This window comes from Salmo trutta, chromosome 10 (assembly GCF_901001165.1).
Source record: "Salmo trutta chromosome 10, fSalTru1.1, whole genome shotgun sequence".
Taxonomy (NCBI): domain Eukaryota; kingdom Metazoa; phylum Chordata; class Actinopteri; order Salmoniformes; family Salmonidae; genus Salmo; species Salmo trutta.
In genome coordinates, this window is record NC_042966.1 from 27,409,980 (window position 1) to 27,432,856 (window position 22,877).

At 46.8% G+C, this 22,877-nt stretch overlaps 1 protein-coding gene across 7 annotated transcripts in view; it reads left to right on the forward strand.

The window, feature by feature from the left end:
- LOC115201495 (brefeldin A-inhibited guanine nucleotide-exchange protein 3) overlaps positions 1-22,877 on the forward strand; it is a 42,652-nt gene that overhangs the window by 12,457 nt on the left and 7,318 nt on the right. For 3 of the 7 annotated variants that reach the window (XM_029765170.1, XM_029765168.1, XM_029765166.1), the window contains exons 7-29: positions 39-84; positions 824-908; positions 1,224-1,328; positions 1,574-1,904; positions 2,093-2,205; positions 2,743-3,725; positions 3,957-4,123; positions 4,334-4,499; positions 4,656-4,763; positions 13,652-13,867; positions 14,320-14,430; positions 15,446-15,596; positions 15,808-16,095; positions 17,658-17,791; positions 17,917-18,062; positions 18,442-18,621; positions 18,701-18,842; positions 19,116-19,247; positions 19,417-19,520; positions 19,718-19,991; positions 20,155-20,331; positions 20,644-20,758; positions 20,852-20,954. In XM_029765170.1, coding sequence (XP_029621030.1) covers positions 39-84; positions 824-908; positions 1,224-1,328; positions 1,574-1,904; positions 2,093-2,205; positions 2,743-3,725; positions 3,957-4,123; positions 4,334-4,499; positions 4,656-4,763; positions 13,652-13,867; positions 14,320-14,430; positions 15,446-15,596; positions 15,808-16,095; positions 17,658-17,791; positions 17,917-18,062; positions 18,442-18,621; positions 18,701-18,842; positions 19,116-19,247; positions 19,417-19,520; positions 19,718-19,991; positions 20,155-20,331; positions 20,644-20,758; positions 20,852-20,954 — 4,377 coding nt within the window. The remainder of the gene's footprint in view (positions 1-38; positions 85-823; positions 909-1,223; positions 1,329-1,573; positions 1,905-2,092; positions 2,206-2,742; positions 3,726-3,956; positions 4,124-4,333; positions 4,500-4,655; positions 4,764-13,651; positions 13,868-14,319; positions 14,431-15,445; positions 15,597-15,807; positions 16,096-17,657; positions 17,792-17,916; positions 18,063-18,441; positions 18,622-18,700; positions 18,843-19,115; positions 19,248-19,416; positions 19,521-19,717; positions 19,992-20,154; positions 20,332-20,643; positions 20,759-20,851; positions 20,955-22,877) is intronic. The other 4 variants (XM_029765169.1, XM_029765172.1, XM_029765167.1 and 1 more) reach the window with 3 other exon arrangements.

The window sequence follows — 22,877 nt, forward strand, 5'->3', positions numbered from 1 at the left end:
TCTGAAAGTCTATAATATTGTTTTGTGGGTCTCTGCAGGGAGTGGATGGCGAAGACCCACCAGTGCCCGCACACCAGCGCAAAGGTACTTTATAGCCCTGTTACATAGCAAAAGCCTTCACTGCCCTTCGCATGCCAGGTGGAATATACCTCCACAGGGACTATAATGTCCCTTTTTATGAAGCAGTGATTACAGGTTGTTTAGACATCACACGTCTTTTACTGCAAGGCTGGGTGATTTCATACCTCGAGTCCACGTCTAAAAGTGGGAGGGATGAGACTATTACGAGGGGGTGGTGCAGTGTGTCTTGGGGTTCAACTGTTCTGTCAGACCTGGGTCAAATGCATTTGTCAAACAGAGCTGCGTTTCATTTAGTTTGCCCTGGACAATGCACCCAATGGAATAGTCCCAAAAGTTCAAACTCCAAACTTGGAATCACTATAAAGGGATTTTTTTTAACAAATTGAATAAAAGCAAAAACACACATCTCTTCCTTGCACCATACTGTACAGCAGGGCTCTCCAACTCTGTTCCTGGGGAGCTATCCCCCTGTAGGTTTTTACTCCAAACCTACTTGTAACTAACCTGATTCAGCTTATCGACTAGCTAATTAGAATCAGGTGGGCTAGATGAGGGTTGGAGTGAAAACCTAGAGGACGGTAGCTCTCCAATGTTCCCAAAAGTTCAAACGCCAAGCTTGGAATCGCACCTCAAATACTTAAGTATTTAACATAGTTAGGCTGTATGTAAGGTATGTTATCAGTTGCATTTGTTCTCCTGAGTGTGATGTCTAGGTAATGGTTGTTGGCCTGTATGTTTTTAGATGTGTCTCCCACTGCACAGTCCCTGTGTGAGGACGTTGTGACTGTGATAACCGTCTTCTGCGAGAAGCTAGAGGGGGTTGACCAGTAAGAATGATTCTTTATGCAGAGTTTATAGCCCTGAACTGTATGTTTCTCTCTCATCCGGAGAACACATCATTCCTCCCACATTGTCTAACCTGCTAGCTGTTTTAAAGGTCACCTCTACAAAGCATGATTCAGTTTTACAGCAATGTTTTATAGAGATGTTTCTTGCTTGGCTTTTATTAAGGTGAGACACTGAGGCTGCATCCCAAATGCCATTCCATTCATAGTGCACTATTGACCAGAACCTATAGGGAATAGGGTGCCATTTGGGATAAAAGCCTGAGACTCTGACTAATGGTCTGTTTGTTTTCACAGTGAGAACCAGCTGCTCCAGCTGCTCTACCTAGAGTGCATCCTGTCTATGCTCAGCAGCTGTCCTCCCACCATGCACCTGAACAGAGGCTTCACAGACCTGATCTGGTAAGGCCTGGCTGTGGCTAACGCATACAGTATACTGACAGTCACGCTTCCCTGTCTGAATACCTACCTCCTTATCAGTCTGATTTCTTATCTTGAGGGGACCCTATATACAGTCTTCATAATACATACATGCCACATTCATAAGCAGAACATGAGCCCTTCATTAAGTATGCTCCTTCAAGTAAAGTGTTACCATATTATCTGTCTACATAAAACATGTGACATGTCTTGTTCCCTGCTCTCAGGAAGCAACTTTGTCCGGCGTTGGTAGTGATCATGGGAAACCCTGTGAACGACAAGACCATCACCTCGGCCCACGGCCACGGACGGGGGTGTCAGGATCCAGACCCCTCTCTAGGTGGTGTGTCTGACCAGGGTCGGGGATCTGGCTGCTCCTCCACCACCCCGGCCATGATCGGCCCGGTGGTGCGGACCATCTGCTACGTGGCTGCTGAGCTGGTGCGCCTGGTTGGCTGTGTGGAGTCCATGAAGCCTGTTCTGCAGTCGCTGTACCACCGTATCCTGCTCTATCCCCCCCCACAGCACCGCGTGGAGGCCATCAAGATCATGAAGGAGGTGGTCAGAGCCCCAGACTCCTCACTGTTCACCAGTCACCTCAAATCCCCTAACATAATGTTTATAGAGCAATCAATTGAATTAGACAGTGGAATGTTGCTGCTTTATCGACAGAACCAGTTTGAGTGTTGCAGAAGGGATGCGATGAACAAAAATTAACCAAAGTGTCTTTGTATGCGTTTTTGTAGATTCTGGGAAGTCCTCAGCGCTTGTTTGACCTGGCTGGTCCCTGTGTTATAGAGCCTGAGTCTAGGAAAAGGTCCTTCTCCAAGAGGAAGTCTCACCTGGACCTGCTCAAATTGTGAGGACCCACATTCTCTTATTTTATTTACCGGTATAACCTTTACCAGTATAACCTTTACCGGTATAACCTTTTAACCTTTACCAGTATAACCTTTACCGGTATAACCTTTTAACCTTTACCAGTATAACCTTTACCGGTATAACCTTTACCAGTATAACCTTTACCGGTATAACCTTTTAACCTTTACCAGTATAACCTTTACCGGTATAACCTTTTAACCTTTACCGGTATAACCTTTACCAGTATAAACTTTACCGGTATAACCTTTTAACCTTTACCAGTATAACCTTTACCGGTATAACCTTTACCGGTATAACCTTTACCAGTATAACCTTTACCGGTAAAACCTTTTAACCTTTACCGGTATAACCTTTACCGGTATAACCTTTACCGGTATAACCTTGTGAACCAAAAGATATGCGTCTACCTGCTGTATAAGCCTGTAACCCATACATCATGTACTATAGTGAAAAGGAAGTAGTACTGTTGTAAACTGGTACATAGTGTTTATGATGTGTCTGTGTGTGCCAACAGGGTGATGGATGGCATGACAGAGGCCTGTATGAAGGGGGGCATCGAGGCCTGCTACTCCTCAGTGTCGTGTGCCTGTGCCCTCCTGGGAGCTCTGGATGAGCTGAGTCATGGGCGTGGCCTACAGTCAGAACAGGCCCGCATGCTGCTGCGCCGATTGGACGAGTTGAAAGAGGGGGCAGAATCCACGCGGGAGTCCATGGAGATCAATGAGGCGGACTTCCGCTGGCAGCGTCACGTCCTCTCGTCTGAGCACGCTCCCTCTGAGCCCTCTGCCACCTCCGCCACGGAGCGCAGCCCTGACATCAGCATCAGCGTCACCACAGATACGGGCAAGACCACTCTGGATGGGGAGCTGGGGCAGACCACTCTGGATGGGGAGCTGGGGCAGACCACTCCAGAGGGGGAGGAGTGTGGTGAAGAACCCCGGCTGCCTTCGCCTTCCTCCTGTGGGCCGGACGCTGACCCTGACCCTGAACTACGTCCCTGTGTGAGGGAGCCAGGCGCCGAGCCCGGAGGACCCCCAGACGTGGTGCAGCGCAGCCATGCACTAGTCTACCCCGACATCACTAACTTCCTGTCCGTGGATGCCCGGGCGCACCCCCACGGCTCGCGCTACAGTGAGAGCAACTTCAGCGTGGATGAGGGGGAGATGTCGCGCACTGAGTTTGATTCATGTGACCAGTACTCCATGGCGGCGGAGAAGGACTCGGGCCGCTCGGATGTGTCAGACATGGGCTCTGATAACTGCTCCCTGGCCGATGAGGAGCAGACACCCAGGGACTGTCCCGGTCATCGCTCCCTGAGGACGGCAGCCCTGTCCCTGAAGCTACTGAAGAACCAGGAGGCTGACCAGCAGAGCGCCCGGCTCTTTGTCCAGTCTCTGGCCGGCCTGCTGCCTCGCCTGCTGGGGATGCACAGCACAACAGACGTGGACACGTCCCTGCAGAACTTCTCCTCCACATTCTGCTCCGGCCTACAGGCGGGTAAGCGATACAGAGAGAGGAGATTAAGGGAGATGGCATGAGACAATGAAGGGAGGAAGTGAGATAACATCAGATATCCGTGGAGAAGTCATTGAAAGTCGCATTGTAATTACAGTATCTAATTTAGTATTTTAAGTCTTTTGATGGGGATACGAGGTAAGATAATTGTCTTAATTGTCCTAGTTTCATCAATGGTTTCTATTTGACCTGGTATTTGACCCTCTCTCCCAGGTGGCATCCATTCACCAGGCTATGAGGGCAGTGAGAACCTGAACTGTCAGGCCCTGATGAACGCTGATGGCCTTTACCTGGTCTCCTACTACGCCTTGCTCCTCAGCCTCAAACTCTGCTGCCAGGACTACTACCGCAGGAGGCCCATGCCTGTGCTGGTCAGCCTGGTGAGTGGTGCTTGTGGAGTCAATGTGTTGGCGCACTAAAGCTGACATCCCCTTTGTATGGTAGAGAGGAAGCCTGAAGACAAGTGTTGTGATCAGCTGAACACTATATAGTACTGTAGCGAATTATTTTGTTTATGCGGTTTCTATATTTTGAAGCGATCCCACGAGGCCTCATGGTAACCCCATTGAATTCTCTCTCTCCTGCTGCAGAAAGAGTTTGTTCGTCTCATCCAGAGCAGTGGGGTGCTGGTGGTGCTGTCTCAGGCCTGGATCGAGGAGCTCTACCTCCAGGTTCTGGACCGGAACTTGCTGGGGGAGGCTGGCTACTGGGGCTCACCAGAGGAACACTCCTTACCCCTCATCACCATGCTAACTGGTAGGATGGGACACAGCTCTCCCACACTGTTTTATTCATGAGGATTATTTATATGTCAACATAGAAATATGAACATAATGCTCATTTAGGTCTTTGAAATGTTCTGCTATGTTTTTATGACGCTCTCATCACGTTGTGTCCTCTGTCTCTGGTCAGACATCGATGGGCTGGGCAGTAGTGCCATCGGAGGTCAGCTGATCCGTAAGGCCAACACACAGTCCCCCTTCAGCTGTGACAAGAGTGGCAGTGACACCCTCATGGCAGGTACTGACACCCCCAGGTACTGACACCCCCAGGTACTGACACCCCCAGGTACTGACACCACCAGGTACCCCCAGCTGTCCTTTCTGAGTCGCTTAGCCAAGGCAGTTTTTGACTATATTTTGCTTCAATATTTAGGCATATTGTAGTATGTATTTTTTTGCTTTATTCAAACATCGGGGAAGATAGATTAGGAGGAGACACAGTGGGAAGGGTGGAGACAGGGACTGAACTCTGGTCTTTGGGGTTGCATACATGTGCCTAGATCAGGGTTTCCCAAACTCGGGTCCTCGGGATTCCAAGGGTTGCACTACACAGCTGATTCAAATAATCAACTAATCATCAAACTTTGATCATTTGAAACGGCTGTGGAGTGTTAGGGCAAAAACCAAAATGTGCACCCCTTGGGGTCACGAGGAGCAAGTTTGGGAAATGCTGGCCTAGATGCTGTACTCTACATGGAGAGAAATATATTGTTCTCCTTGTGTCCCTCACAGGAGAGAGAATGGATAGCTGCCAGCATCTGCCTACCTCTTTTTTATTACCACTGAGAACAAAAGATGCACCATCGAGCACTCGAGCAACCTCCATTACCATGGCAACCGCTGCTGAGTTGCCCATTAGGCTTTTGAAGCTTTCATGTAATAAGCTAGCTATGTACACATAATCAACAGGGACGACTATATTAACATGGAACGGAGAAAAAAGGGGCCATTGTCAGTTCTACTTATTTCCCTGTATGAAATGTTATTGTCACACAGAGTGCCTTTTTATAGCGCTTAAATCTCTCAAGGTGTCTAATGGGACTGTTGTTTACTGCCTCAGCAAATAAGGCCACAGCACATTACAGAGCTGCTGAGTCAATACCCAGATAGATGTAGTGTAGGTTCTGACTTAACTCCCATTGGGGCTTTTAAAGGCATGGGGTCTTTGTCAATACACATGTGGATGTACTGTATGCCGTTTTAAGGGTCTGACTCAACCCCATTTTAACTTTATATTAATGATATGCAGTCGTGGCCAAAAATTGAGAATGACACAAATATACATTTTCACAAAGTTTGCTGTTTCAGTGTCTAGATATTTTTGTCAGATGTTATGATCTAAAATAAGGAGCGGCGACAACGAGGTTCTAGTTCCAGCCTGTTTATTAACCTAACCCTCGCATGTCATACATGGGTACGGATACCCCCAAGGGACAACCTACTACATCTTCCCCTCTCCCATGAACAACAACTCGACATGCATAACCACTGAAGCATAACTGAAATGCAATTTGGAAACCAGTATTATTCTCTAACATGCTACTTCACATCCTGAAACAGTATGAAAGCATTAAATCACACAGTATGAACATTAACTTAGGTACAGTCTCTTTTTGCTGGGTATGGTCCCCAACAGTTTTCTCTTCACGTAACATAGTCTTTCAGCCACTCTGGTGGCTTCGCATCCCTTTTTGGGCGCGCTTGTGGCTCTGTGAGCATTCTCTCTCCTTCACCCTCATTGTGCATTTTCTGTGGCCTCAGTCTGTGTGGCCGGTAGATCTGGAAGAGCTCTGAGGTGTGTTTTGTTCCTTCGTACCTCTTCTGAGCCTGTGTCCACCACATAGGAGCGTGGGGCATCCGCTTTCCTCAGCACTATTGCTGGTGTCTTTGAGTTTGTAATCCACACACGTTGACCTTCGGTCAGCTCTGGCCTCTCCTTAGGACGGTGTCTCCGATTAAAGTCTCTAGTTTGCGTTTGTTTCAGCCGTTTGTCCCTCTCAGCGAAGGCCTTCCTGTTAGGCCATCGAGGTTTAAACTGAGCCTACGAGACAGGAAATGGGGAACGCAGCCTCCTGCCCATCAGGAGCTCGGCAGGCGACGAACCATGATGCAGTGGTGTAACTCTGTAAGCGAACAGAGCCCTGTATGGATCCTTGTTCTTTTTCAGCAGTCCCTTGATTGTTTTCACAGCTCTCTCTGCCTCACCATTATTCTGTGCATGGTAGGGGCTACAGGTCACATGTGTGAAGTCATATTCTGCAGCAAAAGCAGAAAAGGAGCTGGGGGGCGTTATCTGTAACCACGACCTCAGCGACCCCTTGCCTGGAAAAAATGTACTTTAATCCATTGGCCGTTTTGGCAGCTCCGTTGCCATCATTGGCTCCGGACGACAAGGTTGACATTTTGTACAGACCTCACACTGGGCCACCAGCTTGGCAATCTGAGTACTCAGACCAAGCCACCACACTGACTGTTGAGCCCTCAGTCTGCATTTGGTTATCCCCATGTGTCCATCATGCACTCTGTCTAGCATTTCTGGTTGTAGAGTCTCTGGGATAACTATCCATTGTCCTTTCATGAGAAGGTCTCCATTACAGTGGAAGTCACTTTGGTGCACCCAATAGGGTTTCAGCAGCTGAGGCAGTTCCTCCTGCCTGGGCCATCCCCTTTTGCACTGCTGCACTATCTGTCGGCAGATGTGGTCTCGTTGTTGCTCCTCTGCAATCTGCTGCAGTTTGGTCTGAGATGCAGGTAGGCTGTCCCTTATTGCATTTATGGACACCTGTACCTCACCCTCTAGACGTTGCTCCTCCTCTGATAATGGACGTTTAATTGGGGCCCTGGAGAGTGCATCTGCTGTGATCAGTGCCTTCCCTGGCACATACACCATCTTGTAGGTGAACCTCAGTTATCTGAGGCGGAAGCGCAGAACTCCGGGAGGCAAGTCGTCCAGTGCTTTTGTCCCTAACAGAGCCAACAGTGGTTTGTGGTCAGTCTCTGCTGTAAACTGCAGGCCAATAAGGTATTGGCTGAGCCTTTCACATGCCCATGTGATAGCCAACGCCTCCTTCTCCACTTGAGCATACCTTTGCTCTGTATCGGATAAGCTTCGGGAGATGTATGCTATTGGACGCCACTCCATGTTGTCCTGCATCTGTGTGAGGACCACCCCTAGCCCAAAGGATGATGCATCTGCTGATACCTTTGTCTTAGCGTGGGGACGGTACTGGGCCAGCACTCTCTGTGAGGCCAGGTCTCCTTTACTTTTGGCAAACGCTACCTGTTGCATGTGACCCCATGACCAGTCATTCTCTTTGGCTAGTAAGTCTCTGAGGTTTGGTTGTATCTGAGAACTGTGGGAGGAACTTACCCACATATGTGGCCATGCCTAAGAAGGTCCTGACTTCAGCCACATTCTGGGGTCTGGGCATATCTGTGATGGTGCTGATCTTCTCCGGGTCCGGCTCTATTCCAGCTGCACTGATTTTGTGTCCCAAGAACAAGACCTCTGACTGTGCAAAAGTGCATTTTTCATTGAGTGTCAGGCCAGTCTCCTGGAGTCGGGTCAGAACTGCTGTGACCCTTACATCATGTTCTGCTCTGTCCCTTCCGCACATGAGCACATCGTCCGCGTGGACTATGACGCCACTCAGCCCATCCAACAGCTGGGACATTTGTCTTTGGAAATGCTCAGGACCGGAAGCGATTCCAAATGGCAAAACAGTAACGGCCAAACGGTGTTATAAACGTTGTGAGTGCCCTACTCTCTGATGACAGCGGTATCTGCCAGAAACCTGAGCGGGCATCCAGCTTTTTGAAGACTTGTGAGCCATCCAACTGAGCCAGTGACTGCTCCACTGATGGTAAGATGTGTCTCTCTCTGCAGAGTGCCTCATTGAAGTTAGTCATGTCCACACAGATCCTTATGTCCCCATTGGCTTTTGGGACCACTACCATCCCTGCACACCAGTCTGTGGGACTCTCTATTTTAGACACCGCAGTTTGGCTAGAGAGTCACTGACGAAGACAGGCTGGATGGCACTTTTGTCTTTACTCTCCAGTTTAATCACCAAGTGCCCTACCACTGGTAAAATCTTATTACTGGGCCCGTACAGTTTTTTGTTTGTAGAGAGCAAAGGGCCATCTCTGCTATAGCTATACAGCCTAGTTGAGATAGCTGCCCCAGTGTCTAGTTTAAATGACACAACATCCCCATTCAGTTTAATGTCTGAGTGCCAGCCAGCATTGTTTTCCTTTACTTCTCCCAGAAACATTTGCTTTAATCGACAGACAGCTGAAAAGTGTCCTCTCCTGTGACATTTCCTGCATTCCGCATCCTTTGCTGGGCAATCTTTCCATCTGTGGAAAGGGGATTTGCGACAAACACTTGAACTAGCTACTGGTGCTGTCTGTGATTGTTTTCTCCACGTCTGTTTCTGTTCTGTGTTCCCCTCGTTTTTTTTAGCTCGGTATGAAAATGCATTTATTTCCTCACTCTCTTCGCTCTGCAAGGAGCTGCTATCGCGCGGTATCGTCATCTGCTGTCTTTTTACTGTCTCACTCTGCCTAACCTGGTTTACAGCTTTGGACAAGGTAAGCTGGGAATCCAACTGTAACTTTTCAGAAAGTGATATTTCTTATTCCCACTACAATCCGATCTCGGATCAGCTCTTCCCTGAGCGCCAAACTGACAATGTTCTGCTAGTTTAACAGCTGTGATAAAACTGTCGGTGGTTTCACCCTGCTCCTGTTTGCGCATGTTAAACCTAGCTCTCTAAAATATAATGTTGTGTCTCCCTACAAAATGCGTTTCAAAGTCTTTAACAGCACTGTGGTTAAGTTTCTCTTTCTCAGTTAACGTTGAAGCATTTAATATATCCTCGGCTTCATCACCCATAGAGTAGATCAGTGTATTAACTTGAAATGCCTCATCTTTCACGTTTAAGCCTGATGCTACCCTGTACCTTTCAAAGCGCCTGATCCATTTCGGCCAGTTTTGAATGTCCATACAAACAAAATTCTCCGGGGGACTAATGCGAAATCCGTCAGCACTAGCCACTGGCCTGTCCGTGTTTGCTCCAGAGGCCGTTGAACTTGGAGTCGCAAACCCAGAAATCCCGCCAGCTTCTTCCTCTTGCAACATGTTGCTTAGCAGTAACTTAGTCCTTGCTCGTCAGCTAGCAAAATAATGATATGCGTTTTATCTCCAACACTGCCCTCCCTGCTTTGAAACAGCCTGAATGTATGATTTACTTGGTACGTCATTCACGTTTATGTGAATTTTAAACCCACTTCTGACTCCATGTAGTATGATCTAAAATAAGGAGCGGCGACAACGAGGTTCTAGTTCCAGCCTGTTTATTAACCTAACCCTCGCATGTCATACATAGGTACGGATACCCCCAAGGGACATCCTACTACAGTTACTATGGAATACTGAAGTATAATTACAAGCATTTCATAAGTGTCAAAGGCTTTTATTGACAATTACATGAAGTTGATGCAAAGAGTCAATATTAGCAGTGTTGACCCTTCTTTTTCAAGACCTCTGCAATCCGCCCTGGCATGCGGTCAATTAACTTCTGGGCCACATCCTGACTGATGGCAGCCCATTCTTGCATTATCAGTGCTTGGAGTTTGTCAGAATTTGTGGGTTTTTGTTTGTCCACCCGCCTCTTGAGGATTGACCACAAGTTCTCAATGGGATTAAGGTCTGGGGAGTTTCCTGGCCATGGACCCAAAATATCGATGTTTTGTTCCCCGAGCCACTTAGTTATCACTTTTGCCTTATGACAAGGTGCTCCATCATGCTGGAAAAGGCATTGTTCGTCACCAAACTGTTCCTGGATGGTTGGGAGAAGTTGATCTCGGAGGACGTGTTGGTACCATTCTTTATTCATGGCTGTGTTCTTAGGCAAAATTGTGAGTGAGCCCACTCCCTTGGCTGAGAAGCAACCCCACACATGAATGGTCTCAGGATGCTTTACTGTTGGCATGACACAGGACTGATGGTAGCGCTCACCTTGTCTTCTCCGGACAAGCTTTTTTCCGGATGCCCCAAACAATCGGAAAGGGGATTCATCAGAGAAAATGACTTTACCCCAGTCCTCAGCAGTCCAATCCCTGTACCTTTTGCAGAATATCAGTCTGTCCCTGTTGTTTTTCCTGGAGAGAAGTGGCTTCTTTGCTGCCCTTCTTGACACCAGGCCATCCTCCGAAAGTCTTCGCCGCACTGTGCGTGCAGATGCACTCACACCTGCCTGCTGCCATTCCTGAGCAAGCTCTGTACTGGTGGTGCCCCGATCCCGCAGCTGAATCAACTTTAGGAGACAGTCCTGGCGCTTGCTGGACTTTCTTGGGCGCCCTGAAGCCTTCTTCACAACAATTGAACCGCTCTCCTTGAAGTTCTTGATGATCCGATAAATGGTTGATTTAGGTGCAATCTTACTGGCAGAAATAGCCTTGCCTGTGAAGCCCTTTTTGTGCAAAGCAATGATGACCGCACGTGTTTCCTTGCAGGTAACCATGATTGACAGAGGAAGAGCAATGATTCCAAGCACCACCCTCAGTTTGAAGCTTCCGGTCTGTTATTCGAACTCAATCAGCATGATAGAATGATCTCCAGCCTTATCCTCGTCAACCCTCACACCTGTGTTAACGAGATTTATTTAACACTTTTCTGGGTTACTACATGATTCCATATGTGTTATTTCATAGTTTATTTTATTCTAAAATGTAGAAAATAGTAAAAATAAAGAAAAACCCTTGAATGAGTAGGTGTGTCCAAACTTTTGACTGGTACTGTACATTGCATTCGGAAAGTATTCAGACCCCTAGACTTTTTCCACATTGTTACATTACAGCCTTATTCTAAAATGTATTGAATCTACACACAATACCCCATAATGACAAAGCAAAAACATTTTTGCAAATCTATAAAAACTTAACCTGAAATATCACATTTACATAAGTATTCAGACCCTTTACTTTTAAATGTTTTATTTTACCGTTATTTTACCAGGTAAGTTGACTGAGAACACATTCTCATTTACAGCAACGACCTGGGGAATAGTTTCAGGGGAGAGGAGGGGGATGAATGAGCCAATTGTAAACTGGGGATGATTAGGTGGCCGTGATGGTATGAGGGCCAGATTGGGAATTTATCCAGGACACCGGGGTTAACACCCCTACTCTTACGATAAGTGCAATGGGATCTTTAATGACCTCAGAGTCAGGACACCCGTTTAACGTCCCACCCGAAAGACGGCACCCTACACAGGGCAGTGTCTCCAATCACTGCCCTGGGGCATTGGGATATTTTTTAGACCAGAGGAAAGAGTGCCTCCTACTGGCCCTCCAACACCACTTCCAGCAGCATCTGGTCTCCCATCCAGGGACTTATTCAGTAGTTAGTTGTAGCACCTTTGGCAATGATTACCGCCTTGAGTCTTCTTGGGTATGACGCTACGAGCTTGGCAGACCTGTATTTGGGAAGTTTCTCCCATTCTTCACTGCAGATCCTCTCAAGCTTTGTCATGTTGCTTGGAGAGTGTCACTGCACAGCTATTTTCTGGTCTCTCCAGAGAGGTTCGATCGGGTTCAAATCCGGGCTTTGGCTTGGCCACTCGAACATTGAGAGACTTATCCCAAAGCCACTCCTGTGTCGTCTTTGCTGTGTGCTTAGGTGAACCTTCGTCCCAGTCTGAGGTCCTGAGCGCTCTGGAGCAGGTTTTCATCAAGGATCTCTCTGTACTTTGCTCCATTCATCTTTCCCTGCCTCTGAAAATATCCCCACAGCATGATGCTGCCACCACCATGCTTCACTATAGGGATGGTGCCAGGTTTCCTCCAGACGTGACGTTTGGCATTCAGGCCAAGAGTTGAATCTCGGTTTCATCAGACCAGAGAATCTTGTTTCTCATGGTCTGAGTCCTTTAGGTGTCTTTTGGCAAACTCCAAGTGGGCTGTCATGTGCCTTTTTACTGAGTGGCTTCTGTCTGGCCACTCTACCATAAAGGCCTGATTGGTGGAGTGCTGCAGAGATGGTTGTCCTTCTGGAAGGTTCTCCCATCTCCAGAGGAGCTCTGTCAGAGTGACCATCGGGTTCTCGGTCACCTTCCTGACCAAGGCTCTTCTCCCCTGATTGCTCAGTTTGGCCGGGCGGCCAGCTCTAGGAAGAGCCTTGGTGGTTCCAATCTTCTCCCATTTAAGAATGATGGAGGCCGCTGTGTTCTTGGGGACCTTCAATGCTGCCAACATTTTGTGGTACCCTTCCCCAGATCTGTGCTTGTCTCTGAGCTCTACAGACAATTCCTTCGACCTCGTGACTTGGTTTTTGTCCTGACATGCACTGTCAACTGTGGGACCTTAAATAGACAGGTGTGTGTGCCTTTCCAAATCATGTCCAATCAATTTAATTTACCACAGATGGACTCCAAGTTGTAGAAATATCTTAAGGAGGATCAATAGAAACAGGATGCACCAGAGCTCAATTTTGAGTCTCATAGCAAAGGGTCTGAATACCTATGTAAATAAGTTATTTTTGTTTTTATATGTAATAGATTTGCACAAAAAAAATGAAACCTGTTTTTGCTTTGCCATTATGGGTTATTGTGTGTAGATTGATAAAAAAAATGTATTTAATCAATTTTAGTATAAGGCTGTAATGAAATGTGAAAAAGACAAGGGATCTTGTTTCAGAATGCACTGTACACCCATTGATTGTTGAAGACTATAACTCATAAATGAGCTTACTTCAACGGTCACCCCATCAGAACACAAAATATGTATTTTTTTACTCCAATGTTTGTTAATAATGTTGGTGTAAATAAATACTGTGTAGCCTCAAAGCATGCTTAAACTATAATTATTTTATATTGTGGATGGCCAGTCCTTGCATCCTAGCTCTGTCTATGAATTTGAGAATGGTTACATTTCTACAGGCCCATCTTCTTTTTTTTTTTTTTTACCAAAACAGAGGCAGGGTGACCCTTTCAGCTGCAGATTCTAGCTTTAAGGGTCTGACCCAACCCCCATTTTATCCTGTTTCATACATATTGTCTTGGTCAATGCACAGATAAGCGTCTGGCTCACTCACTCACTCAACCTTCATTCATATTATTTCAGGCATCGTGTTTGCTCGCTACATCCTGATGGGCTGCTGGAAGAACCTGATGGACACCCTGTCCACTCCCCTGACGGGGCGCATGGCGGGCAGCTCCAAGGGCCTGGCCTTCATGCTGGGGTCTGAGGGGCTGAAGGAGCAGAGCCAGAGGGAGAGAGACACCATCTGTCTCAGCCTGGATGGACTACGCAAGGCAGCCGGACTCAGTTGTGCTCTAGGTAACAGGATCCAACATAATGGTGACCGTGGATAAAGCCTGCCTGACTGGCTATAATCTTCAACAGGAAGCATTTAGTTAACCCATTAGCTAGTGTGTTTAGATCAGAGGCTGGCTGGGTCAAAGGCTCAAAGTATTTGAAAGAAAACCAAAACGATTTGATCCCAGGTCTGGTTTAGATGTGTGTCCACAAAGACACAAGTACAAAAACATCACATTTTGAGAGAATCAAACTCAAGCAAAGGTTTTGCCTAGATTTTGGACAAAATCTGAATACTTCATAGGTCTATTTGTGTAGCTATTGAAATGTCCCTGAAAACATATATGAATCAGGACCATATGATGATAAAGTATTGGCCTGGCGCTCTGTGACCGGTGCTGTAGGCCTCTCAGCCCAGCTTGTCTTTGATTACCATCAACTCTAATGAATATGAATATTCATGCATTCTCTAGGTGTGGCTGCCAATTGTGCCTGGGCTCTGGCCCAGATGGCGGCAGCCTCATGTGTGCAGGAGGAGAAGGAGGAGAAGGAGGTGGGCGAGTCTGGAGATGCCATCACACAAGGTACTTACAGCATCCCACATAACATACTGTACACAGGGATTCAATTGCCTTTTTCAAACACACATACTGTACTATAAAACTAGTGTATACACCAAAGATGACCTTTCATTTGTCTTTACTGTGCAAGACACAGAGGATAAATCAAATCAAAAATCACATTTATTTATATAGCCCTTCGTATATCAGCTGAAATCTCAAAGTGCTGTACAGAAACCCAGCCTAAAACCCCAAACAGCAAGCAATGCATGTGAAAGAGGCACGGTGGCTAGGAAAAACACCCTAGGAAAAACTCCCTAGAAAGGCCAAAAACCTAGAGAGGAACCAGGCTATGAGGGGTGGCCAGTCCTCTTCTGGCTGTGCCGGGTGGATATTATAACAGAACATGGTCAAGATGTTAAAATGTTCATAAATGACCAGCATGGTCAAATAATAATAATAATCATTGTAGTTGTCGAGGGTGCAACAAGCACGTCCGGTGAACAGGTCAGGGTTCCGTAGCCGCAGGCAGAACAGTTGAAACTGGAGCAGCAGCATGGCCAGGTGGACTGGGGACAGCAAGGAGTCATCATGCCAGGTAGTCCCGAGGCATGGTCCTAGGGCTCAGGTCCTCCAAGAGAAAGAAAGAGAGAATTAGAGAGAGCATATTTAAATTCACACAGGACACCGGATAAGACAAGAGAATACTCCAGATGAAACAGACTGACCCTAGCCCCCTGGCACATAAACTACTGCAGCATAAATACTGGAGGCTGAGACAGGAGGGATCAGAAGACACTGTGGCCCCATCCGATGATACCCCCGGACAGGGCCAAACAGGCAGGATATAACCCCACCCACTTTGCCAAAGCACAGCCCCCACACCACTAGAGGGATGTCTACATCCACCAACTCCATAAAGAATCCCTCCATTTCAGAAAAGATCCCATAGTTACATGGTCACATTTTAGTTTTTGATACTGTGCTAGCTAGAGTGCTGGGATCTGATCCTGTGTCTGTTGGGTGTGTGTGTTCCCAGTCAAGCAGCGTGTGGAGCAGAAGCTGGAGCAGATGGGACGTCCTCAGGGGGTGCGGCTGCACACGGCCCATGTGCTCTGCATGGAGGCCATCCTCAACGTGGGCCTGGAGATGGGCAGCCACAACCAGGACTGCTGGCCCCATGTCTTCAGGTAATACAGCCAAGCTGTGGCAGGGCTGGCGATGCAGAGATCAATGTCAAAACCCTCTCCATAACCACTGAGAAAAAGGCATGACAGCATATTACATTGGATTCTCGGTACAGTTGCAGCCACAGGTTACTAACACTCATCTATAATGTGAACTCTCATCTGTTACGACACACTGAACAATACAGTAGCGTACCTGTCTCTGTCTACCCAGGGTGTGCGAATATGTCAGCTCTCTGGAGCACAGCCACTTCAGCGACGGCAGCTCCCAGGCCATCATGACTATCACCCAGGCCCAGCAGGCTGTAGACCTGGGGCTGGATTTGTGCGGCGAGCCTAGTCCGGACAGAGATCTGGCCCTCAGCAGCCAGCCGGTCATCCAGCCCCAGTCCATCCAGGAGCTGCTAAGGGAGGGTAGGGGGGGGAAAGGCCTGGACCGTAGCCTGATGACTGGGACCAGCGCATCCAAGGCCGTCTGCAGCCTATCTACACAGGCAGACAGGTACCGCATTATAGTCTACAGGACTGTCTGAATAGCATACTAAGTTTCATATTCTCCTCTCACTGTCTTTTTCATTGACTTTCATGCCTGAATAGCAATATGAAACAAACAATATAGTTATTGTTGACTGACCTAGGCTGAAATACAAAAGTTGTAATTTAAGTCAGTGAAAGAAACAGCAGCCCATGTTAAATGGCCACCTGGTGGCAGTGTGGACCAAGCACAGCTCAAGTACATGCAAGTATTTCACTGTATTTGACCCAGGCCAGTATGTGATTTGGTACTCTTGCTTGTACAAATTTAAGAGTCACATGGTCATGCAGCACTTTCTCTTCTGGACATAGGCCAATTACACATGGATAAGCTATAGCCTGCAGTCAGGGCCCGATTAAGAAATCATCATGAAGCGACACACAGATTTGTACAATATTCTGAGGAAATATAAAATGTATATTATAGGCTACAGTAAGTGACTAAGTACACTTTCCAGTGTCTCACCTAATGAAGAAGATGAAGCTGTAGGATACTCACCGGTGATGGGCTCGTCGGGGCAATAGCATATATCACGATAAACTACTCTGAAAAAGAGTGCTGCTGAAAACGGAGTTGTTGAGAATTTTTTTTTCTTCTATTGGTTCTACAGAAAGATTAGTCTTCTCTTTTCAGGGATAGGCATTTGCTTTTCAAACTGTGTGTTTTTCCCGCAATTGTATTTTGAAATTTTCAAAAGGCAAATTGACAGCCGCAACCAACCATAGAAATATAATCCATAGATGGCAGTTCCCATTCAAGTCAGGTCTGGTAGCCATTGCTAGTGTACCCATGAGTTTAACAGTCAAATTGCCAGGGTTAGATGTTCCAAAACCCTTCTATGGATTATATGTCTGTGGCCACAATGCAACAAACTGTCCTATATTTGGCACCGCATGCAGCACAAATTGCGACCTTCCTGACTGTAGGCATACCGGTAACTTCCAAAATAAAGGAAACACTTGAGTAAATGAGGAATACAAAGTATACAGTATGTTATGTGCGGGGTGCATTTTCCTGCCATGGTTTAGGTGCACTTGTAGAATCTATGCCAAGGTACTTTGAAGCTGTTCTGGCAGCTCATGGTGGCCCAACACCCTTTTAAGACATTTTAAGTGTTTTGTTTGTTTTGGATGTTACCTGTATGTGCCTGTGATAAAACTTAGTCCCCAGTTATTTATTTTTACTATTGGCCCTCTGTGGCTAAATTATGCTCTCTGGTGTATTTTGAACATTCAGAGTGGGCTTCTGTGGTTGGATAAAAATAAATAAAATAGTTTATCTTTTTTGGGGGACTCTTGGGCCCCCTACGGGCTTGAGCCCCTGAATTAATCCGGCCCTGCCTGCGGTGCTTACATAACTACATAAGCACTAGGCCGCTTTTAGAGAAAATAATAATAACACTTATCTGGCAGATGTTTCACTGTCCTACTAGTCCCACAGCTTTCTAATTGGCTTGTGGTGACCCCTTTCTGCTGTTTGAAGAATATAGTGGCAATAATTTGGATTCCACTGTATGACCTTTTTTGCAGGTTATTTGAGGACTCTGTCAGTAAACTGAACATGGTTAGCCTGGTGGGTTTCCTGCACCAGCTGAGGAGAGCATCTCAGTCCCAGCTCTTTGACTCAGTCACTGAGACAGGAGACTACTCCTTAGCCATGCCAGGTACCAAACACAGCACATGCTTATCTCCAACAGACCTAGATCAAAACCCTGGGTGAAATTTGCCCAGTACAATGGAACCAACAGAACAGTCCCAAAAGTCATCAATGTTGCCTGTGTGCCTTTAGGAGAGGCCAAGTCCACCATGGACAGGCGTAGCGCCCTGCATCTGTTCCGGCTGGGTGAGGCCATGCTGCGGATCGTGAGGAATAAGACCAGACCCCTGCTGCACATGATGAGGGCCTGGAGCATAGTGGCACCGCACCTGGTGGAGGTATGAGCACAGGGAATGCATCTCAACTGTGTAGCCTCCTTTGCTGATGTCCTCTCCTCCACGATCACTAATATGGTATAGCCTAATAGGTTCACCCTTCCTGCAGGTTATTTTAGGCCTATACCCACTGGGCACAGACATCAGTTCAACGTCTAGTTTTGATTTATGTTTGGCTGTGTTGTGAAATCAACAAACATTTCATGTGGCCATTGGATTTAGTTTGTTGAGAAAATATGAAATTCCCTTAGTTTTCCAAGTTGATTCAATGTCATTACATATAGAATTCTTTTGTTGAAATGACATGGGAACAATGTTGATTCTACCAGTTTTTGCCCATTGGGCATTGTTCTCGTTACTGTTTCTCTCTGTCTGCTCCTAGGCTGCCTGCCACAAAGAGCGCCATGTATCCCAGAAGGCTGTGTCCTTCATCCATGATGTTCTGATGGAGGTGCTAACCAGCTGGGCAGAGCTTCCCCACTTCCACTTTAACGAGGCGCTCTTCAGACCCTTCGAGCACATCATGCAGCTGGAGCTGTGTGACGAGGATGTGCAGGACCAGGTGAGTTGTCCCACACACACACACAACTCTTATAATTAGTTGACCCGGTAGTTAAAACGTCCTGTTGTTTGTCCCTCAGGTGGTCACGTCCATAGGGGAGCTGGTAGAGATGTGTTCCCCTCAGATCCAGTCTGGCTGGAGACCTCTATTCAGTGCCCTGAGGACTGTGCATGGGAACAAACCAGACATGAAAGACTACCTGATAGGAGAATATTCCATGGGTATGTATGACAGGCAGCCTAGTCTTTGAGTTTGTTACATCTCATTGTTTCTATGTGTTATTGTATTCCCTAAGGTACTGCACGGCTACAGTATTTCTATTGTATTCACATACATTCTGTTTCTTTGAGTTGTCTGTAATGATGGCTTATGAGGGAGCGTCTCAGCAGGAGATACTGTATGTTGGCACAGAGCCTCGTCTCCTCTCTTTAAGGAGATTCCTGTATATCACAGTTTTTTTATTGAGGTTCTATTCTGCTCCTTATGTAATGCAGGGAAGTCTCAGGCGCCTGTGTTTGATGTCTTTGAAGCGTTTATCAACACCGACAACATTCAGGTCTTCGCCAACGCAGCAACTGACTACATCATGTGCCTTATGAAGTTTGTCAAAGGTTTAGGTAAGTCAGGTAAATGAGATGATTACACCATTTTTTTTTTCTTCTGCGGATGTGTAATACTATTGTCATGATCTTAACATTTTTAGGTAGAGACATTGAATGTTCAGGTTATTTGGTAATAAATAATGGAAGTGATGACTCTGATTGCCATCAGTGAGTGTGTTGGCCTTGTTCCCAGGAGAAGTGGACTATAAGGAGATTGGGGACTGTGTCAATGCCACTGGCTACAGTTCTACAGACCTGTGCCTCCCTGCTCTGGACTACCTGAGGAAGTGCTCCCAGGTAGGAAAACACTGGCCCATGGGCGACCTTAGCTATTTTCAATGGGTGTCACACGAAAATGAGTCCTCTTATCAGACAGGCTTCCAGAAAAGTCTATTAAAATATAAAAATAAAGGGTCACACAACCCCGCTAAAGGAAGACCTTTCCCATCTACGTTTAGTGTATCCACACTGTATGATGAGGTTTTCTTCTGCAGCTGCTTGCCAAAATCTACAAGATGCCTTCCAAGCCAGTGTTCCTGGGAGCCCGGCTGGCCAGCCTGCCCATGAGGGCCCAAGAGAAGTCTGTCAGCAGTGAGGATGGCATGGACTGTGTCCTGGCTGAGTTTGACGATGACACAGGCCTGATCCAGGTTTGGATCCTGCTGCTGGAGCAGCTGACTGCAGCGGTATCGAACTGCCCCCGGCAGCACCAGCCCCCCACCCTGGAACTGCTGTTTGAACTTCTCAGAGCGCTCACCAATTTGCCAGGTTAGAAGTGATACCATAACACCGAAGGACAGATCAGATTCAACACGCTCCACTAGAGTTTGGTTTACATGGTCTGGGTGATAATTTTATAAGATAAACATAGTCATTATGAATGTAGCCTACATGAAAACCAATCGTTGGTAATTTTTTTCCACCTCCATAGGACCGGGCTTTGCCATATTCTCTGTGATCCAGCTTCTTCTTCCTGTGATGTCACTTTGGCTCCAGCGTAGCCATGGCGACCATGCGTACTGGGACATAGCCGCAGCCAACTTCAAGCACGCCATTGGGTTGTGCTGTGAGTTGGTAGTGGAGCACATTCAAAGCTTCATCCACTCAGGTACAGTGGCCATGGAATGACCCCTGAGTGGCGGTCAAACATAGTGTACACTAAGCTGTCAGCAGAGATGGAAGTGCACTTAGGCAGTTAGACAAAATAGGTCTTTGTGAAACTTATGTAGCCCAAGGGCTGTGTGTATCCAGGGTCTCAGAGTAGGAGTGCTGATTTAGGATCAGTTTTGCCTTTTAGATCACGTTGAACATTTTTACATGGGCAAGAATAACTTGATCCTGACTCCTATTCTGAGATGCCTGATACAGACGGCCCCAGATCCTGGTTATCCATATCCTTCATATCTCTGTGCTCCTGTAGATATTGGCTATGAGCATCTGATCAACCTGATGCTAAAGGACCTCTTCAAGCTGCTGGTGGCCTGTGTGGCTGAACCTGCTGAGACGATCTCTAGAGTGGGCTGCTCTTGCATCAGGTGACCATGCACTTGCGCTGTGCACGCTCACACACACACAGAATGTGTATGACTGAGCTGTAGGTGACAGGTGTTTGTCTCTTCCTGTGGCAGGTACGTGTTGGTGACGGTAGGCCCAGTCTTCACTGAGGAGATGTGGCGTCTGGCATGCTGTGCCCTGCAGGATGCCTTCTCTGCCACCCTGGAGCCTGTCAAGGTAAATACCTGGGCCTTGCCATGGTTCTGACTAGAGGTAGTGCAGCTACAGTGAGGGGAAAAAAGTATTTGATCCCCTGCTGATTTTGTACGTTTGCCCACTGACAAAGAAATGATCAGTCTATAATTTTAATAGTAGGTTTATTTGAACAGTGAGAGACAGAATAACAACAACAAAAATCCAGAAAACCGCATGTCAAAAATGTTATAAATTGATTTGCATTTTAATGAGGGAAATAAATATTTGACCCCTCTGGAAAACATGACTTAGTACTTGGTGGAAAAACCCTTGTTGGCAATCACAGAGGTCAGACGTTTCTTGTAGTTGGCCACCAGGTTTGCACACATCTCAGGAGGGATTTTGTCCCACTCCTCTTTGCAGATCTTCTCCAAGTCATTAAGGTTTCGAGGCTGACGTTTGGCAACTCAAATCTTCAGCTCCCTCCACAGATTTTCTATGGGATTAAGGTCTGGAGACTGGCTAGGCCACTCCAGGACCGTAATGTGCTTCTTCTTGAGCCACTCCTTTGTTGCCTTGGCCATGTGTTTTGGGTCATTGTCATGCTGGAATACCCATCCACGACCCATTTTCAATGCCCTGGCTGAGGGAAGGAGCTTCTCACCCAAGATTTGACGGTACATGGCCCCGTCCATCGTCCCTTTGATGCGGTGAAGTTGTCCTGTCCCCTTAGCAGAAAAACACCCCAAAAGCGTAATGTTTCCACCTCCATGTTTGATGGTGGGGATGGTGTTCTTGGGGTCATAGGCAACATTCCTCCTCCAAACACGGCAAATTGAGTTGATGCCAAAGAGCTCCATTTTGGTCTCATCTAACCACAACACTTTCACCCAGTTGTCCTCTGAATCATTCAGATGTTCATTGGCAAACTTCAGACGGGCATGTATATGTGCTTTCTTGAGCAGGGGGACCTTGCGGGCGCTGCAGGATTTCAGTCCTTCATGGCGTAGTGTGTTACCAATTGTTTTCTTGGTGACTATGGTCCCAGCTGCCTTGAGATCATTGACAAGATCCTCCCGTGTAGTTCTGTGCTGATTCCTCACCGTTCTCATGATCATTGCAACTCCACGAGGTGAGATCTTGTATGGAGCCCCAGGCCGAAGGAGATTGACAGTTCTTTTGTGTTTCTTCCATTTGCGAATAATTGCACCAATTGTTGTCACCTTCTCACCAAGCTGCTTGGCGATGGTCTTGTAGCCCATTCCAGCCTTGTGTAGGTCTACAATCTTGTCCCTGACATCCTTGGAGAGCTCTTTGGTCTTGGCCATGGTGGTGAGTTTGGAATCTGATTGATTGATTGATTGATTGCTTCTGTGGACAGGTGTCTTTTTGTACAGGTAACAAGCTGAGATTAGGAACACTCCCTTTAAGAGTGTGCTCCTAATCTCAGTTCGTTACCTGTATAAAAGACACCTGGGAGCCAGAAATCTTTCTGATTGAGAGGGGGTCAAATACTTCTTTCCCTCATTAAAATGCAAATCAATTTATAACATTTTTGACATGTGTTTTTCTGGATTTTTGTTATTCTGTCTCTCACTGTATGACCGGAATTTACTTTTTCGTAGCAGGTTAGGATAATTCATGTGGCAGGTTAGGGTTAGGGTTACTGAAAATGCTGCTGAAAATGCTACTAACCTGCTATGAAAAGTAACTTCCGGTCATAGTAAGAACCCCCTGCCATCCCGTGTCAATGGTGTTTTATCTAAAAATAATAAAAGGTGCAAACTTCCTCTCAAATTTTTCCATGGTTGTTATTTTAGACCAGTGGAATAAACTGTATAAAAATCAAGCCACACACTCTATATGCTCCCAACAATTTAATGGGTAAAACTAATCAACGTTTCGTCAACGCTGGAGACGTGGAGGAGGCCTTAGGAGGGCAATAACCCAGCAGCAGGACAGCTA